The 15826-nt window shown below is 32.4% G+C and overlaps 1 protein-coding gene across 1 annotated transcript; it reads left to right on the top strand.

Moving 5' to 3' along the window:
- Positions 1 to 12457: 12457 nt before the first annotated feature.
- LOC100853164 (rust resistance kinase Lr10) lies at positions 12458 to 15560 on the top strand. Its single transcript, XM_059743345.1, is given in 5 exon segments — positions 12458 to 13345; positions 13579 to 13623; positions 13734 to 13763; positions 14034 to 14434; positions 14436 to 15560. Coding segments are annotated over 5 exon segments (1821 nt in total). The 5' UTR covers positions 12458 to 12657; the 3' UTR covers positions 15093 to 15560.
- Positions 15561 to 15826: the final 266 nt, after the last annotated feature.

Raw genomic sequence — 15826 nt, 5'->3', positions numbered from 1 at the left:
ACGAATGAACTTTAAATGCATCTCTAGAAACCATATACCCAAAATTTTCAAACTTGTAGGATATTAACCAAGTCCAAATAGTAAGAAGGAGCACTACAGGAATAATGTCTTATAGCAGCGGCTAGTGACCCTCACTAGAGGTCAGAAATGGTATGCCTGCAAATTATGGTTGCACACCAAGCTGACCGCCGCATGGCATAGCCATAGGTGGTGCAACTATTTCTTATAGTTGCAGTTGTGAAGGTGACCGTAAACACAAGTTAAAGTAATAGTAGCAACCACAGGTAAAGTGCAACAAAAGTCAAAGCAATAGTAGCAGCTACAGTAAAGTACAGCAAATGGTTCTTACAACTACATCTTGTTTTTGGCCCCCACTAAATGGCATATAGTTGCATTTTGGAGTTGGCCGCAGCTATAGGTTATTATTATTAAGTTTTTTTTAGGCTCATTTCTGAAGTTACCCATTAAATCCTTCAAAACACTATAAAAATGGTGTGGATCAGAAAAAAATTTCTTCTGAGAATTTGAGTAAGCATAATCTTTCTTTTGATGTTACATTCAATTTCATGCTGCAATAGCAGCTTGACCTTATACCAACCACCTCATAACTGAATGGCAATTTTTTCTGGATCCCTTTCAACGCCAATAGCAAGTGTAGATTGGGTAAAAAAAAAAAAGAAAAGGGCTAACCCCTTCAAGATTGGCACAAAAGCTTCATGGTAATATTCCAAAATTTGGAGAAATACAAAACTCATAGGTCAACAAAAATGTTTCTCCTGAACATGATATCTATTATAAACCTTTTTTTCCACAAAAAAATAATAGAATCATACAGTGGATATACACTGATGGTGAGTCTCAATTAGCATGGACAAAACAAACCTACAAAAACACAAAAGAGATTTTTTAGATCAACATATTGAGAAAGTGACTTGACACTAAAAAGAAAGGCCAAGAAGCTCTGAGATTTGATGTTTTGTTAATAGAGATCCATGAGGATATAGAACAACATATTTAAATAGTTACTTCTTTCTATGAATAAGAAAAAAGATTACACGAATAACAACACACCAATGCTTATTTGAATAAAGTGTCATTCATGGACAAAAACTAAAGAAACCAACTAGGACTAGGGGGCGAGGCCATGATATTATCAATTGTGTTTCTGATGCAAAACACTAGGCATACTATTATTAGCATTGAGAGTAGAATGATATCTTCGCTTCTCAGCAAGTCCAATATTTGATGGTATCTTATTACCCTGTAGGCATAATACAAACAACATATGAAATATGAGTTGCAACAATCAAGCAATCAAAATCGCATTTTGAACAATATAGGAACCCAACATCCAAACAAAATAGTATGAACAAGAAACTGATATTACTTTCATGATACAAGGAATTTTTGCTTCCATAAATTAGTAATTACTTGATACAGAGTAAAATTTACGGGTACAACAGACACCACCGCCTCATAATTCAAGAACCAAACCATCAAGAGGGCTATGTTGAAATATAATCACCACATCCAAATAGGTATTTATTTGGTCTCAACAAATGACACAAGGAAATTTTCATATCTAGTGAATACCTTTGCCTACATTTAGTACAAGGTTTTGTTTTTATCTTGTAAACATATATATACATCCAAACATGCACACACACATGTGTTATATACTCTGAAGTTCCCTAGAAATTATAAGTAGATTTTGTAGGTACATGGTTGTTACCAATTCTTGTTCTAGCTTGTAGTTCTAGGTTAGCCGAAGGGTGTACATTTTCCAAATTTTCTCTTCATGATGTTGCTTTATCCCTCTAGGGATATATTGTTAATGCCCACAACCTCAGCAATCTTTTTCATGTTTCCATGCATGGATCAGTTTAAAAAGGAAAAACACATGATTTCCAGAGTTTGAACTTCCATTATTTTACTATAGGTCCAAGGTTTACATTTTTTGGTATCCATGCCCCAGTTTAGTCATTTTCATATTGACGTGTGCTTATGGTGTTTTCTTACATGCTTATTGATGAAATCCTCCCTTCCCAAGTCCACAATTCATTCTAAGTTTATCAAAAGACATCAAGGCATCATAGAAAATCAATAGTTCTAATATTGTAACATCTCCAACATTTGTAGAAAAAACAAGATTCCATATTTAATCTCTAAATTGAAAATTAAGGTTCAAAACTCAAAAGCACATTCATATAGACACAAACGTCACTAGCCATCAGCTTTCAGACATTATTAGCATATAATTTTCCCATACATTACAAATGAGCTTAATTTGAGAGTTATACCCTGGCAATTAGAGAACCTGCTTTGGGCAACAATTCAAATCATGACAAAAAAAATTTGGTCTCCATCTCATCCTTGTAGCAACATGTACCTTACTCATGTCATTCCACTTGTGTGGAGCTACCATAATCTTACCAATAACATTCAAAGTAGATAGTAAGACTGAACAAGAAATCAAAATTCCTTAAGTTTAGAATCTTATACTGTAAGGAGAGTGGAACTATGAGTGTCCAAGTGTGGTTGCTTGTCTAGAGTTGAAAATTTGGATGATTATTTGGAAGTTCTATTCAAATTCTTGGGCAGAATAATTAGAGAATGAAAAATGATTAAGAAATTTGGGCAACAATAGAGCAAGTAAGAAAAATTCAGATTTGAAATGAGGCATGAAATAGACTAAGAATGATAATTACTTCATTTGCAACCCTTGTAAGGAGATAACTAAGTCTCCAAGTGTATTATTACTTTCCCAAAGATTTTGGCCAACCCTTAAATTTGTAAATTAGGTTTGAAGTTTTTAAGGATCAACAAAAACCGATTGTCTTAATATCATAAACAAAAGAAGGTTGAGGCTACAACTATTATCACTAGCAAATAATTATCATTACGTAGGTCTTCTAATTTATTTTAAATGCTTCAAACTTCACCTGCTTAGACCTGTCCAACAACTTCTTCGGCAATCAGGCCAAGAACTTAGCCTTTAAGATCAATAAAAATAAACATTCCACATAAGAACTTGCTTTCTTTCATTTCTTTTGACAAATGTGAAATTTTCATGATTTGAAAATTTTCACCTTAAGCTTAATTTGGTGATTATTTGACTTGGATAGCTACTTATAAGTACAAACCATCTTTAAAGAATAAATTACTAAACTGCTTAGGCTTGGAACATGTAATAAACACTTAATTTTAAAAAACCAAAATATAAAGATTGTTTCTAGTATAATAAAAAATCTGGTTGCTTTATAATAAAAACATAAAGCAACGTCTACTAGTATTTTCAATTTGTCAAAATATGGAATGCAAGCATAATAATAATAGAATTTAAGAGATACCAAACTAGTGATGCAACATAATGAACCTATTAACCTGTATTTTAAAAGAGAACCTTAGAAAGGCCATACTTAGGACTCTAAAATTTTCATTCTACTCATGATCTAACCAGGGGGGATTTTGGAAAGATCATAACCTCAAAGAAAGGCATCAAACTAATACCTGCATGAAAATTGCACAGGATTTCAAATTCCAATCATTGAGTTCAGGGCAGTTCAAATACAAAGCCAACAAATAAATTCACAAGTTCAATATTTGAACACCAAAATTGACTCAAGAAGATGCTCTATATGCTTAATTATCATTTTAGGATACTTCAATTATGTGAATACAAGAAAAAAAAATTATTTTCTATTTCACTCCTTTTTTCATTTGTTTCTTAGAGAAAACTTAATTTCTTAAGCATTTCTTTTCACATAAACTTTATATTATAAAAAATATTACTTGTTATTTATTACTACTATTATTTTAATAATTCATACAATGATCAAAAGAAAGAAAGAAAGGAAAAATCATTGCATGATAAAATTGCTCTATAAAACATATTAAGTTAATAAACAAATTCATTTTTTAAGTTTTCTTATGCTTATTGTAAGTAATTCACTTTCATAGCAATCACATTTAGCTTTAGCATATTCAATATCAAAAACGAAAAAAATGAACAAAAGGTAAAAAAAAAAAATTAAGTTTCTTCCAGACTAGTAAGCTGATATCAAATTGTTCACCTTTGTGTAATGAGGTTGGAGAGATGGCAGCCTCATTTGCAATCCTATTGTTTTGGTCAAGGGTTTACTTGTTATCTATCATGCTTAAGGTTAATCCCCTGCATGATAAAATCCAGACTTAATAGTAAAACTTCTGAAACAGTTTTATGTTGTTACCTTTTCTACAGAAAGAAAATAGGAAACTATTAATTATTAATTTTATCAAACTTCTATCACATTTTCTAAGAAAAATAGGAAAGATTTTTTTTTTTTCATTAATATCTTGTTGTTTCCTTCTTTTTTCAAGATAACAATAAAGCTACTCCGAAGGTTTCAACTTTTCTATGCTTTCTTTTTACTGTTGTCTTGCCAAAGTCTCACTTTGTTCACCCTGCCAATAAGCAAACATGCCGTTGGAGTGATGATATTGGCCCTATTGGAGACTGGCTTTTTATTCAACTTAAGAGAAACCTAGGCATAGAAGGTGCATCCACACAAAGAAAGAAAAAGGAAATGCCTTATCTTCAAAATGTAGGAGCCAAATGAGAGAGATGCCTATTGCCCCCACCAAGTCAAAGAATGAAAAATAAAAATCAAATGAACATGACATAAAAGAAAGTAAAAGGATTGGAGATTGGAATTCAATGAATTATAGCTCATTGTATCATGTGGAGAGTTAGGCTATAAACTTGTTTTTATGCTAGCAAAACACAACGAAGTGTTGAAAGGAGAGTTTTTTAAATTATTGATACATAGGGTAGTCAATGGATGAAGAAGATGGTTGATGTTAGCAAATAGCTAAACAAGAAGCTTAATAGTAAACCCCTTTCAGATATATGGCTAAAGGGACTAGTAAGATGAAATCATTAAATGCATCTTTGTTTCTTTGATGGGGATTGCATTTTTTTTTTTTTTTGTTTTTCTCCAATGGAACTTTGAAGTTACATTATATTTTGAGAAAACCAAAAAACATGAAAAATTGGAGGGGGAAAAAAAAAACACTCTACAAGACTCCTAACACCCAAAAATGAAGGTACATTAAAGTAAAAGTAAAAAAGATTTTGGTTATCATTTCTTTCATTAAATGATCTATAACTTGAAAACCAAAAAGGAACAAAGAAAAAAAAATGAATCCCAAATAGTTAGTGTGAATACATTGAAGCCTCTTCCACCAAATCAATTAGGTGAAATATGGGTTCGAGGGCCAAACATGATGCAGGACAAAGTTTGATCAAAAGTTTGTGTTAGTTCCTCTTCGCAACGATTTCTAACAGCACGTGACCTTATTTGAATCTCCCAATTAATTAGGTTCCATTCAAATTGAACCATCTTAATTCATTTAGAAAGGAAACATGGTGGTTAAGACATCAATTTTGGTTAAAATCAAATTATTAATGTTTTAATTTTGCCTTGTATTAACTTGTGAAGCCAAACAATGTATTCCTAATCAGACTGCTTAATCTTATAAGTGGCTTGCCTTGTGTTGTGGGACCTCCTAAACTAACCCACATCTTGCTAACATCTTATTTGCCAAATTAGGCATATTAGACCTGTCAGACATGTTATAACATATAGCTGAACACCTAAGACTCAAAGTTTGATTCTTTCAATTAGTCTTTCAATTAGACCTCTATGACATATGTGAAATATAAAAATGCTTCTGAATTTTGTATCTCTTTGTACCATTGAGTTTCAAATATTCTACATTAAGGATAAGGGGTGCTCAATAAAAGAGAATGAAAGAATGGTAAGATTTTCATTCTCAGATATTTATAAGCCAATCTTGGCTATTATACCTTGATCTATAGCTAACTCTCTTGCCAATTTGGTTGGAGCTAACTCTCTCAAGATGTGAATTGCCTGAGATATGGTGGCCTTAAATGAAAACAGAAAGGAAAGGGAAAAACCAACCAAAAAGAAAAGGAATTTGATAATTAGTAAATTGCAGGAAGAAAAACCAAATGCCTTCAACCTAGTAGCTAAAATTAGTAAAGTGTCTCTCTTGTAAGCATCAAAATTTCCACTCAAAGAACAAATATCAAGCTTATGTCAATCAGCTGAATTAAAAATGTAAAAATGAGCCTAAGAATTCAATTCCTGATTTTTAAGAAGTTAGATAATCACAAAATTGCATTTGCCCCATACATGAGATTACAGGATTTGTATAGAAGTAAAAGAATGGTTGGTGAAAAACAAATGTTGAAGTTCATTTAAGATTACCACTTGAATCCTAAGAAATGAAAATTGAGGGAGGTAAATTAAAAAGCTTTTTCCTTCCTTCAAAATTGCATAAACCCCAAAACCTATCAAATGTTTCTCCTGAGTAGCAATTATACATGAGATAAATATGGATAAATGACATGATTTTCAACATCTGAATTTTCAGATTTTTGAAAAAATGCTTCTAGTCCATACCCAATGGAGAAAATTAAACCCATGAGATATCTACTTTTTTTTAATAAGATAGAAATTATCACCACAAGTAATTGATAATTTTACATCTTTTGCAGGTGCATAAAAAAAACCAATGGTTACAAGTAATTTTTATTTGCTCATGCTTTATCTGTTGTGAGAAAATAGAGAAATGATGGTTTCACAACTTGCATATTTTTCCCTTTCATTTACTAGCAAAAGATATTTTTCTCTTTATGCAGGTATAACCCTTGGTTTCATTCTTCTTATTATTGGAACCGTTGCACTCCATCGTGTATATAGCTGGAAGAAATTAGAAAGAAACAATCAAATAAAGATTGAAAAGTTTTTGGAAGATTAAGCTCTCAAGCCTACAAGATACTCTTATGCTGATATTAAGAAGATCACAAACCAATTCCAAGATAAATTGGGTGAAGGAGGTTATGGAACAGTGTATAAGGGAAAGTTGTTTGACGAAGTTCATGTTGCAGTCAAGATCCTGAACAACACCAATGGAAATGGGGAGGAGTTTCTTAATGAAATGGGAACCATGGGTAGAATCCACCATGTGAATGTTGTTCGCTTAGTTGGCTTTTGTGCTGATGGATTTTGACGAGCTCTTATTTATGAGTTCTTGCCAAATGAGTCGCTAGAAAAGTTCATATTTTCAAGAACAATTAAAAACCATTCACTTAGTTGGAAAAAGCTTCAAGATATTGCTTTAGGTATTGCCAAAGGAATTGAATATCTTCACCAAGGTTGTGATCAAAGAATCCTCCATTTTGATATCAAACCTCATAATATTTTACTTGATCACAATTTTAATCCAAAAATAGCTTATTTTGGCCTTGCCAAATTATGTTCCAAGGAACAAAGTGCAGTTTCTATGACTACAGCTAGGAGGACCATGGGCTATATTGCTCCAGAGATGTTATCCAGGAATTTAGGAAATGTGTCTTACAAGTCAGATGTTTTTAGCTATGGAATGCTATTACTTGAAATGGTAGGAGGAAGGAAGAATATTGATGTTACTGTGGAGAACACTAGCCAAGTTTACTTCCCATAATGGATTTATAATCATCTAGATCAAGGTGAAGAGCTACAAATTCGAATTAATGAAGAAGGAGATACTCAAATAGTAAAAAAATTGACAATTATTGGACTTTGGTGTATTCAATGGTTCCCAACGGATCGTCCTTCTATGAAGCTTGTGGTTCAAATGTTAGAAGGAGAACATAATTTATCCACGCCTCCCAATCCTTTCACTTGCACTACTCCAACAAAAACAAATGCAAGCACATCTAAAAGATACCCCCAACAAGAGTTAACAGTCATCTCAGAAATTGAATAAAAGATGTCATCCCGTCTTTTTCAATTTTTAGAAGTGTGTAATTTAAATATGATGTACTAATCCTTCATCAATGTAGGTTTATAATTTTACTATTATCATGTACCAACAATTTTACTACAATATTCATTTTGAGGCTCAACTTACAATATGTTTCAAAAGTTCTCTCTCACATAATTGATTTATCTTCTTCATAATGTTTTCTGTAGTATAAGCAAAAATATATGATTAGTCTCAACCTAGTTCAGTTCAGCTCCCCAAAGCTTTGTGGATCACCTTTGACTAGCAAAAGGGCAGCTTATTTTACCAAATTTCAGCAAGAAGTCTAGCAGTCTATCTTTGGGGAAAAAACAAAATTGTTCTGTTTCTAACAAGATTTTCCGTTATAGATTCAATAGCATGTCATAATTTATTGGATAAATTTCAAAATTTCAAATCTAGTGTGTGTAAAGTGGGTGAGAAACAGTGGAAAAACTCTGGAGATGAGCAGTGTTGCTTAAGAATTGGGGCTTTTAATTGTTAACAATAGGATATATAAGCCTTAAGGCTTTTAATTATTTATATTATAGAAGTTTGAGAGAAAATGTGACCAAAAAAATAATGTGAAAAGATGAAAGAAAAAAAAAGTCAAAAATAATATAAATATATTTCTTTTCTTTTCTCTTTTACTTAAAGATTAAAATTTTTGAAAATTGTATAAATTTTATTATTATTACTATTATTATATATGATTTCCTTTGTACTTTACATGATAAACTAAAGAAGGAAATTTTGATTTGTCTTTACTTTATTTGCTTTCTTTTCTAGTATTTCTAATAATCCAAGAAAAAATCTACAGAAATACAAATACTTTTTTTTAGAGAAGTATATTAGTATAGCTTAAGTTTCTTCAATGGTTGCAATAACATCCATGGACAGTTTGATTGCATCATTTCATGGTCTTGAGATTAATGGATGCTTTGGTTTCTCAAATACTAGTTTTCCACTCCATGTAAGAATAAATCATGCTATCAAGTCAAAAGTCGTATTATTATTCATTCTGAGTGTAAAATTTTTAGAGTAAAAAAAATTCAAAATATTCAAATGGCCTTCAACATAGGATCATGCTCCTTCAAGAATTTCTATATGGAAAATAAGAACCCATATTGATTAAATTGACTTTGAAAGTAAGAACCCAATTGAGTCGATTTTCTTGGTAATAAATGGAAATTTGTCCTTGCATTTGGAGGACTTCATTTCTTTCTCTTTAGAAATATGCAATGAGCTTAATGTGATAGAAGGTGTGAATTTCTCATCCGTGGATTTTTAGGGTAAGCTAATTTCTTATTCCACCTACTTGGTAGACTATAAGGGTTGCCAATGTTGAATAGTGAGGCAAGACAACAAAAACTGACTTGCTCCTGTCCTATATGTATTCATCTACTTTTCCACAAAAAATCCACCATTAAGAAGTTCTCACATCCTTCCATCTATCACATCTAGCTCATTGCACAAATCTAAGGCAAAGGAATTAAATCCTTCAAATGTAAGGACAAACCTCAATTCAATGCGAAGATTGACTAGGGGGTCTTCATTTGAAAAGTCATATATATAGATTCCATCACCATAAATTAACAATGGGTCATATGTAAGAACAATGGACCACACATTATAATGACTTCACATGTACATAATGGACCATATGTAAACAAAAAGTCATTGGAATTATTGAAGGTTCATGAGGCTACAAATTTGTTGTTGGTTAATTAGAATTTGCTATAACTCCTTTTATCAAAAGCAAAATTCCTTTTTTTTTTTTTTGTGTATAACCTTATTAAGTTGATAAAACAATGCATGAAAGAAACTCTTAAGTCCGATCATTACATTTATTTAAGTCTAACCATTACATCTAATAAAACCAACTTGAAATCCTTAACTAGTTAATTTGTTCTATGGACTCTCGATAACTTGACAAGTATCATTTAATTAAGATATTCATTCTATGGTTTATATTCTTGAAAAGAATAAGATTATTATTTTATTTCATTTCTATTTGTTTAGGTAAAGATATTGCACAAAATATCTTATATTGTATTTTCTTGTAAAAAAAAAAAGTTATCTTGAAAAATAAAGAAAAAATTACCAAGTTGAGATCAATATATAAAGTTTATTTTTCATATGTAAAAATATAAAGCTTCCAATTTCAATTGAAGCTATGTTAATCTTGCTTTTAATCTATATCCCTAGTCTCTTCTGGTCTCCTAAAGTATAATTTATGTATTTTATTTTAAATTTATTGTGATCTTTATCCATCCACATGAAAAAGTTTTGGTAAATGAAAACATAATAAATAAAAAATGTCATAATATTTTTTCTAAGGAATAGAGAAATAATAAACAACACCATATTACTATGAAGATATGAAGATGTTGCCTTGACTTTTGGATAATTTAATAGATTTTGCTCCTCTCGTATTGACAGATGGGATATTCTAGATGGTACAACTCATTAGTATAGCTTCTAAATCTTTGTAAGTGGATTTACAAAATATATCATTGAGCTCTTTTTGCCTTGGATAATACACCCCCAAGTATCTCTCAATAATTCATTATTGGTGTAAAACTTTAAAAGTACATAAAAATTCAAAATTTTCAAATGGTATGTTGCAAGGATCATACTCCTTCAATAATTCATATGTAGTCCAATGTTAATTTCTATTGGCTGAATTTTAAAATAAGAAACCATTGAGTTAATTTCCTTAGCACTAAATGGAAGTTTGTCTTTACCTTCAAAGGACTTCATTCCTCTCTCCTTAGAAATGTGCAAGGAGCTTGATGTGATACAGGAAAGGTGTGGACTTCTCAACTGTGGATTTTTGTGGAAAAGCGTATTATGTACAAGAGGAAGAGGCTAAGTCAATTTTTTGTTCTACATTGCTTGGTAGATTCCAATGTTCATTGATCTTTCAACATTGGCCACCTTTATAGTCAATCAAGTAAAACATAAAGTAAAATAAAAAAGAAAAGAAATCGGTTTGTTCCTTTCCTCTTATATAAAGCTTTTCCACAAAAATCCACCATTAAGTTCACACCTTCATTCCTCTTTCACATCTAGCTTATAGCACATTTCTAAAGACAAAAGAATCAAGTTCTCCAAATGCAAGGGCAAACCTCCATTTAATGTTAACAGTGACATGGAGGGTCCTTACTTGAAAATTCATATTGATTAAGTCACTATAAATTAAGAGCAAAAAAAAAAAAAAAACCTTTTAGCCGATGAACGATTTATCACCCACAAGAGGGATAAAAAAAATATAAAAAGAAAACAAATGATTATATGAAAATATTACCTTACACCACTTAATTTCATATACATATAGATATAGATATGACCAATCATAAAAAATCTAATTCTAATAGAAACTCAACTTCTAATAGAACTAGGATTCCAAATCTTAAACAACAAAAAACAACTCAAATATTAATAAAATAAATCTTCATTTCATTAGGACTCTTACATTGCTTTCACCTTGATTGATTTTGTAAAGACATCTACAATTTAATTTTCAAAATAACAAACCTCAAGCATAATTTTTTTGTCTTTCATCAATTCATGAATATAATGAAATGTGATGTCAATTTGTTTACTTCTTTATGAAAAACTAGACTTTTTGGTCAATGTTATTGTTGATTTATTATCCCACAAAATCTTTATAGATTCTTCTTGAGTATGCTTTAAATTAGAAATCATTGAATTCAATCAGGCAACTTAATTAGCACCATTAGTAGCTATAATATATTGCATTTTTACTATTGATGAAACAATCATGTATTGTTTCTTTGATTCCAAAAGAAAACTTCCAAACAAAGATTAAATGCATAACCCAAAATACTTTTTCATTTACCTATATCACAGGCCGAATCACTATTTATGTATCCAGTAAACTCAATTCTGTTAGCATGTGCACAAAGAATATATATCATTGCTTTACAAACCTTCAATGTATCATAAGATCTATTTTACTAATTGTAAGTGAGACTAACATCGAGAATCCTAAATCTACTTATAAGCCCAACTCCATATTTAATATCTAGTTTTGCATTAGCCAAACAATTCAAATTGCCAACCATTCTTTAAAAATTTTGTAGGATCAATAAACTCATCTAAGTTATATCACTTGCATACATTTTTTCAAAATCAGTTGCATACATTTTTCAAAATTTTGTAGTATCAATAAACTCACCTAATTCTTTTTTACTTGATTTTTAATGACTAGATATGACTTTTAAAATAAGGAACCACTGAGTTAATTTTCTTGACAACAATTGATTATTTTTCAATTACAAAAATGCAATGAGGTAGTTAGATGTGATAGAGCGATGATACCATGACTTTCTCAACTATGAATATTGCAGAAAAGTTGACAAGGTATTTTTGAAAGAGCACAAGGTTATTGTTTTGGTTCTATCTTGCTTGACTGACTATAAAGGTCACAAAGTTGAAAAGTCAGCATTATAGAAAATTAAAATTTTATAAATAACCATTTAGAAAGGTTATCCACTACTATGGGGCCTTTCTTTAAGGTAAAGCTACATGCTTTGTAGGCAAAGGATGCAAGCAAATTATCTGAGGAAGTGGAGAAATCCTGTTCTATTAGTTGACTGCAAAGACGCCAACATTGTGGGGCAGTTGATGTGTCCAGTCAATGTTTTTTAGCACTTTCTCCCAGTGGGTAAGAGGTCATGTTTTACCTAAACCATGTGTTGGACCCAAACTGAACATTTATAACGAAAAGCAGAGCTGATTGTTCTTAATCTATAGTCTAATAAAAGAGTGAGACGAAGTGGAAAGAGACCATCTCCAGCTATGTTGAGGAGGCTCTTATTTGACGGTTTTGCAGCCATTTTTCTACTTCTGTTACGCCCAACAACTTGCAAAGCCAAGCTGAATCATCATCTCTGTCACTCTTCTTGTGGGAATATTCCGGATATAAGCTACCCTTTCCGACTGAAAGATGACCGACCCAGGTGTGGAGAGAGGAAGTATGAACTGGCTTGTGAGAATAATCGCACAATCTTACAATTAAATTCTGGAAGATACTATGTAGAAGAGATCAATTATACTAGGGAGACAATAAGGGTGGTTGATACTGGCCTAAAGAAAGATGATTGTTCTTCTCTGCCTCTTCATTCTTTGACTTATGCAAACTTCAGTTACGGAGATCCATATCGGCTGTCCTGTGAGACCTCAGATGTAAATTTCATTGATTGTGAAGCTCCAATAAATTCTCCTCTCTACATCGACATGGCACCTTGCAGTAGAAACAGTTCTTCCAACTCTTCTTTATCTTCGATGCAAACATATTCATATGTTGTAGTCAGACACATGGCCCTGTTAGATTTAGAGGACTCTTGCAGCGTAGGCTTGGTTGTTGGCTTCTCGACCAGAGGGCAGAAGATTGATAATTCTCTTCCAGACATCCACAACCGGCAGCTGTATGGGGTTGACCTTAGATGGTTCAATTGCTTCGGCTTCCTCCTCTGCCCTTCATGCGGTGAGATGTTAGAATTTAAAATTTTTCTATGTATTAATAAACTTTTTAAAAATATTTTTTTTTTTTTTTTCGGAAATTAAGAAGCACTATAAAAAATGTTGCAAATGTTCCGATTGGTAATTGAATGTGACATCGTGTAAACCTGTTTGCCACCTTAACATGCTGTATTGTTTCCTTTGAACTACTTTTTCCAGCTTTATGATTTAATTACTCCTTTTATCATGCTGAGGCAGATGGTAAGGACAATTTGATGGACAAGTTATATTGCATTGCAGAAGGTGAGAGTTCTCTCTCCACCTCCAAATGCTTCCTTCTTTTATAGGCTTGTCTATAGAATGTTTCAGTATCACCTCTAACTTGGTTTAATTTATTTTGTTATTTTGAACAGACCTTGTCGAATTTGTAAGCCAGCTCACTGGTAAGACACGTTGTATTTTCCTCATTCAGGTTTTGAACCAAAGAAATACGGTAATATGAATTTTGTAACAGACTAGGAAAGATGACTTAGGTCTTGAAAGATAGGACACCTAAGGAGAAAACACAAGCCTTTCAAAAGCATCTTTCTGTTACCCAATAACTAAAAGGGAAAATAAAAACAAAAGAAAACCTTAAGTTTAACTTAACAAAATGGTATTGCACAGAATAATTTAAGATTCCCTGATGATTTTTCTGTATTTCTCCTTTCCAGTTCTTGCTGTTGCAGCCAAGATTTTCTTCGGGGTTCCATGTGTGTTAATATTTCTGATCTACAAATGGAAAAGGAGGAGCTTATCCATGTACCATGCCATCGAAGAGTTCATTCAGACCCACAATAATCTAAAACCTATTAGGTTCTCTTACTCGAACATTAAGAAGATGACCAAAGGCTTCACAGAAAAGTTAGGTGAGGGCGGCTATGGTTCAGTATATAAAGGAAAGCTGAAAAGTGGCCATCTTGTAGCAGTAAAAATGCTGGCCAATTCCAAAGCTAATGGACAAGATTTCATCAATGAAGTTGCTACAATTGGAAGGATTCATCATTTCAATGTGGTGCAACTAATTGGATTTTGTGTTGAGGGATCAAAACGAGCTCTTGTGTATGACTTCATGCATGCCTAATGGATCTCTTGACAAGTACATATTTCCTGAAAAGGAAGAACATATCTCCTTGAGCTTTGAGAAAATGTATCAGATTTCTCTAGGAGTGGCCCACGGGATTGAATACTTACATCGGGGTTGTGATATGCAAATCCTACATTTTGATATAAAGCCCCATAATATACTTCTTGATAAGAATTTCACTCCAAAGGTTTCAGACTTTGGCCTAGCAAAATCTTATCCAGCAGATCATAGCATCGTGTCTTTAACTGGAGCAAGAGGGACAAGGGGATACATGGCTCCAGAACTGTTCTACAAAAACATTGGAGGAGTCTCATACAAAGCTGATGTCTATAGTTTTGGAATGTTGTTGATGGAAATGGCAGGCAGAAGGAGGAATTTGAATGTGTTTGCTGAGCATTCAAGCCAAATTTACTTCCCTTCCTGGGCCTACGATCAATTCAATGAAGGAAAGGACATAGAAATAGGAGATGCCACAGAGGAAGAACAAAAACTTGAAAAAAAGATGGTCCTAGTAGCCTTATGGTGCATACAGTTTAAGCCCAGTGAACGTCCTTCAATGCACAGAGTTATTATAGAGATGCTTGAAGGAAAGGTTGACCAACTGCAAATGCCTTCAAAGCCTTTTCTAACTCCACAAGAGGTGTAAGTTGATGATCGTGAAAAGAAAACGAACACAACAGAAATATCATGAATTAGTATCAGTTAGTGTGTACTACTGGTGTAGCTACTCAAAAGAGTACGCCACATTAGCCTTCTTGATGTCCATCCCCATCTATGATAGTGCAAGCTTTGTTGGAGAGTGTGATATACAATATGAACCCAAATTCTACATGCTTTAAATTTTTAGGAAAATTGATACTTCAATAAAGCTCTACCCATGTATTTAGTTGTTCTTGAACATTGAAAGGTAGGTTAGCCACAGATTATTTATCAGCTTTCCCTAGTAATTATATGCCCTACCCTTGTAGTAATGCCCTTCTTGATGTCCACCGATTCCACATCCCCTTCTTTGGCTAGAGTTGATTTCCAGTAATATACTAGTTTTCTTGTCATTTATGATATTAAATATGTAAAATAAAGAAACAAAATGACAAAGGTTAATTTTAGCTTTGTTTGGGAGTGTTTTGGGAACAGTTTTTAGAATGGTTCTTAAAAATAGATTTTTTTTTTTTTTTTATTTTTTTTTGTGTTTTCAAAAATACTTGATTTCTTCTGCTTTGTATTTTCCTGGATACAAGTATATTGTGCGGTTATTCTCACAAGCCAGCTCATACTCGCTTTCTCCGCAGCTCTGTGGATCATCTTTCAGTGGGGAAGGGTAATATGCCCGCAGGAAGAGGTACAGACCTGATGATTCCACTTGGCTTTACATGTTATAGG

This window comes from Vitis vinifera, chromosome 16 (assembly GCF_030704535.1).
Source record: "Vitis vinifera cultivar Pinot Noir 40024 chromosome 16, ASM3070453v1".
NCBI lineage: Eukaryota > Viridiplantae > Streptophyta > Magnoliopsida > Vitales > Vitaceae > Vitis > Vitis vinifera.
The sequence above is the reverse complement of the archived record's forward strand: the minus strand, read 5'-3'. Positions and strand labels throughout refer to the sequence as shown.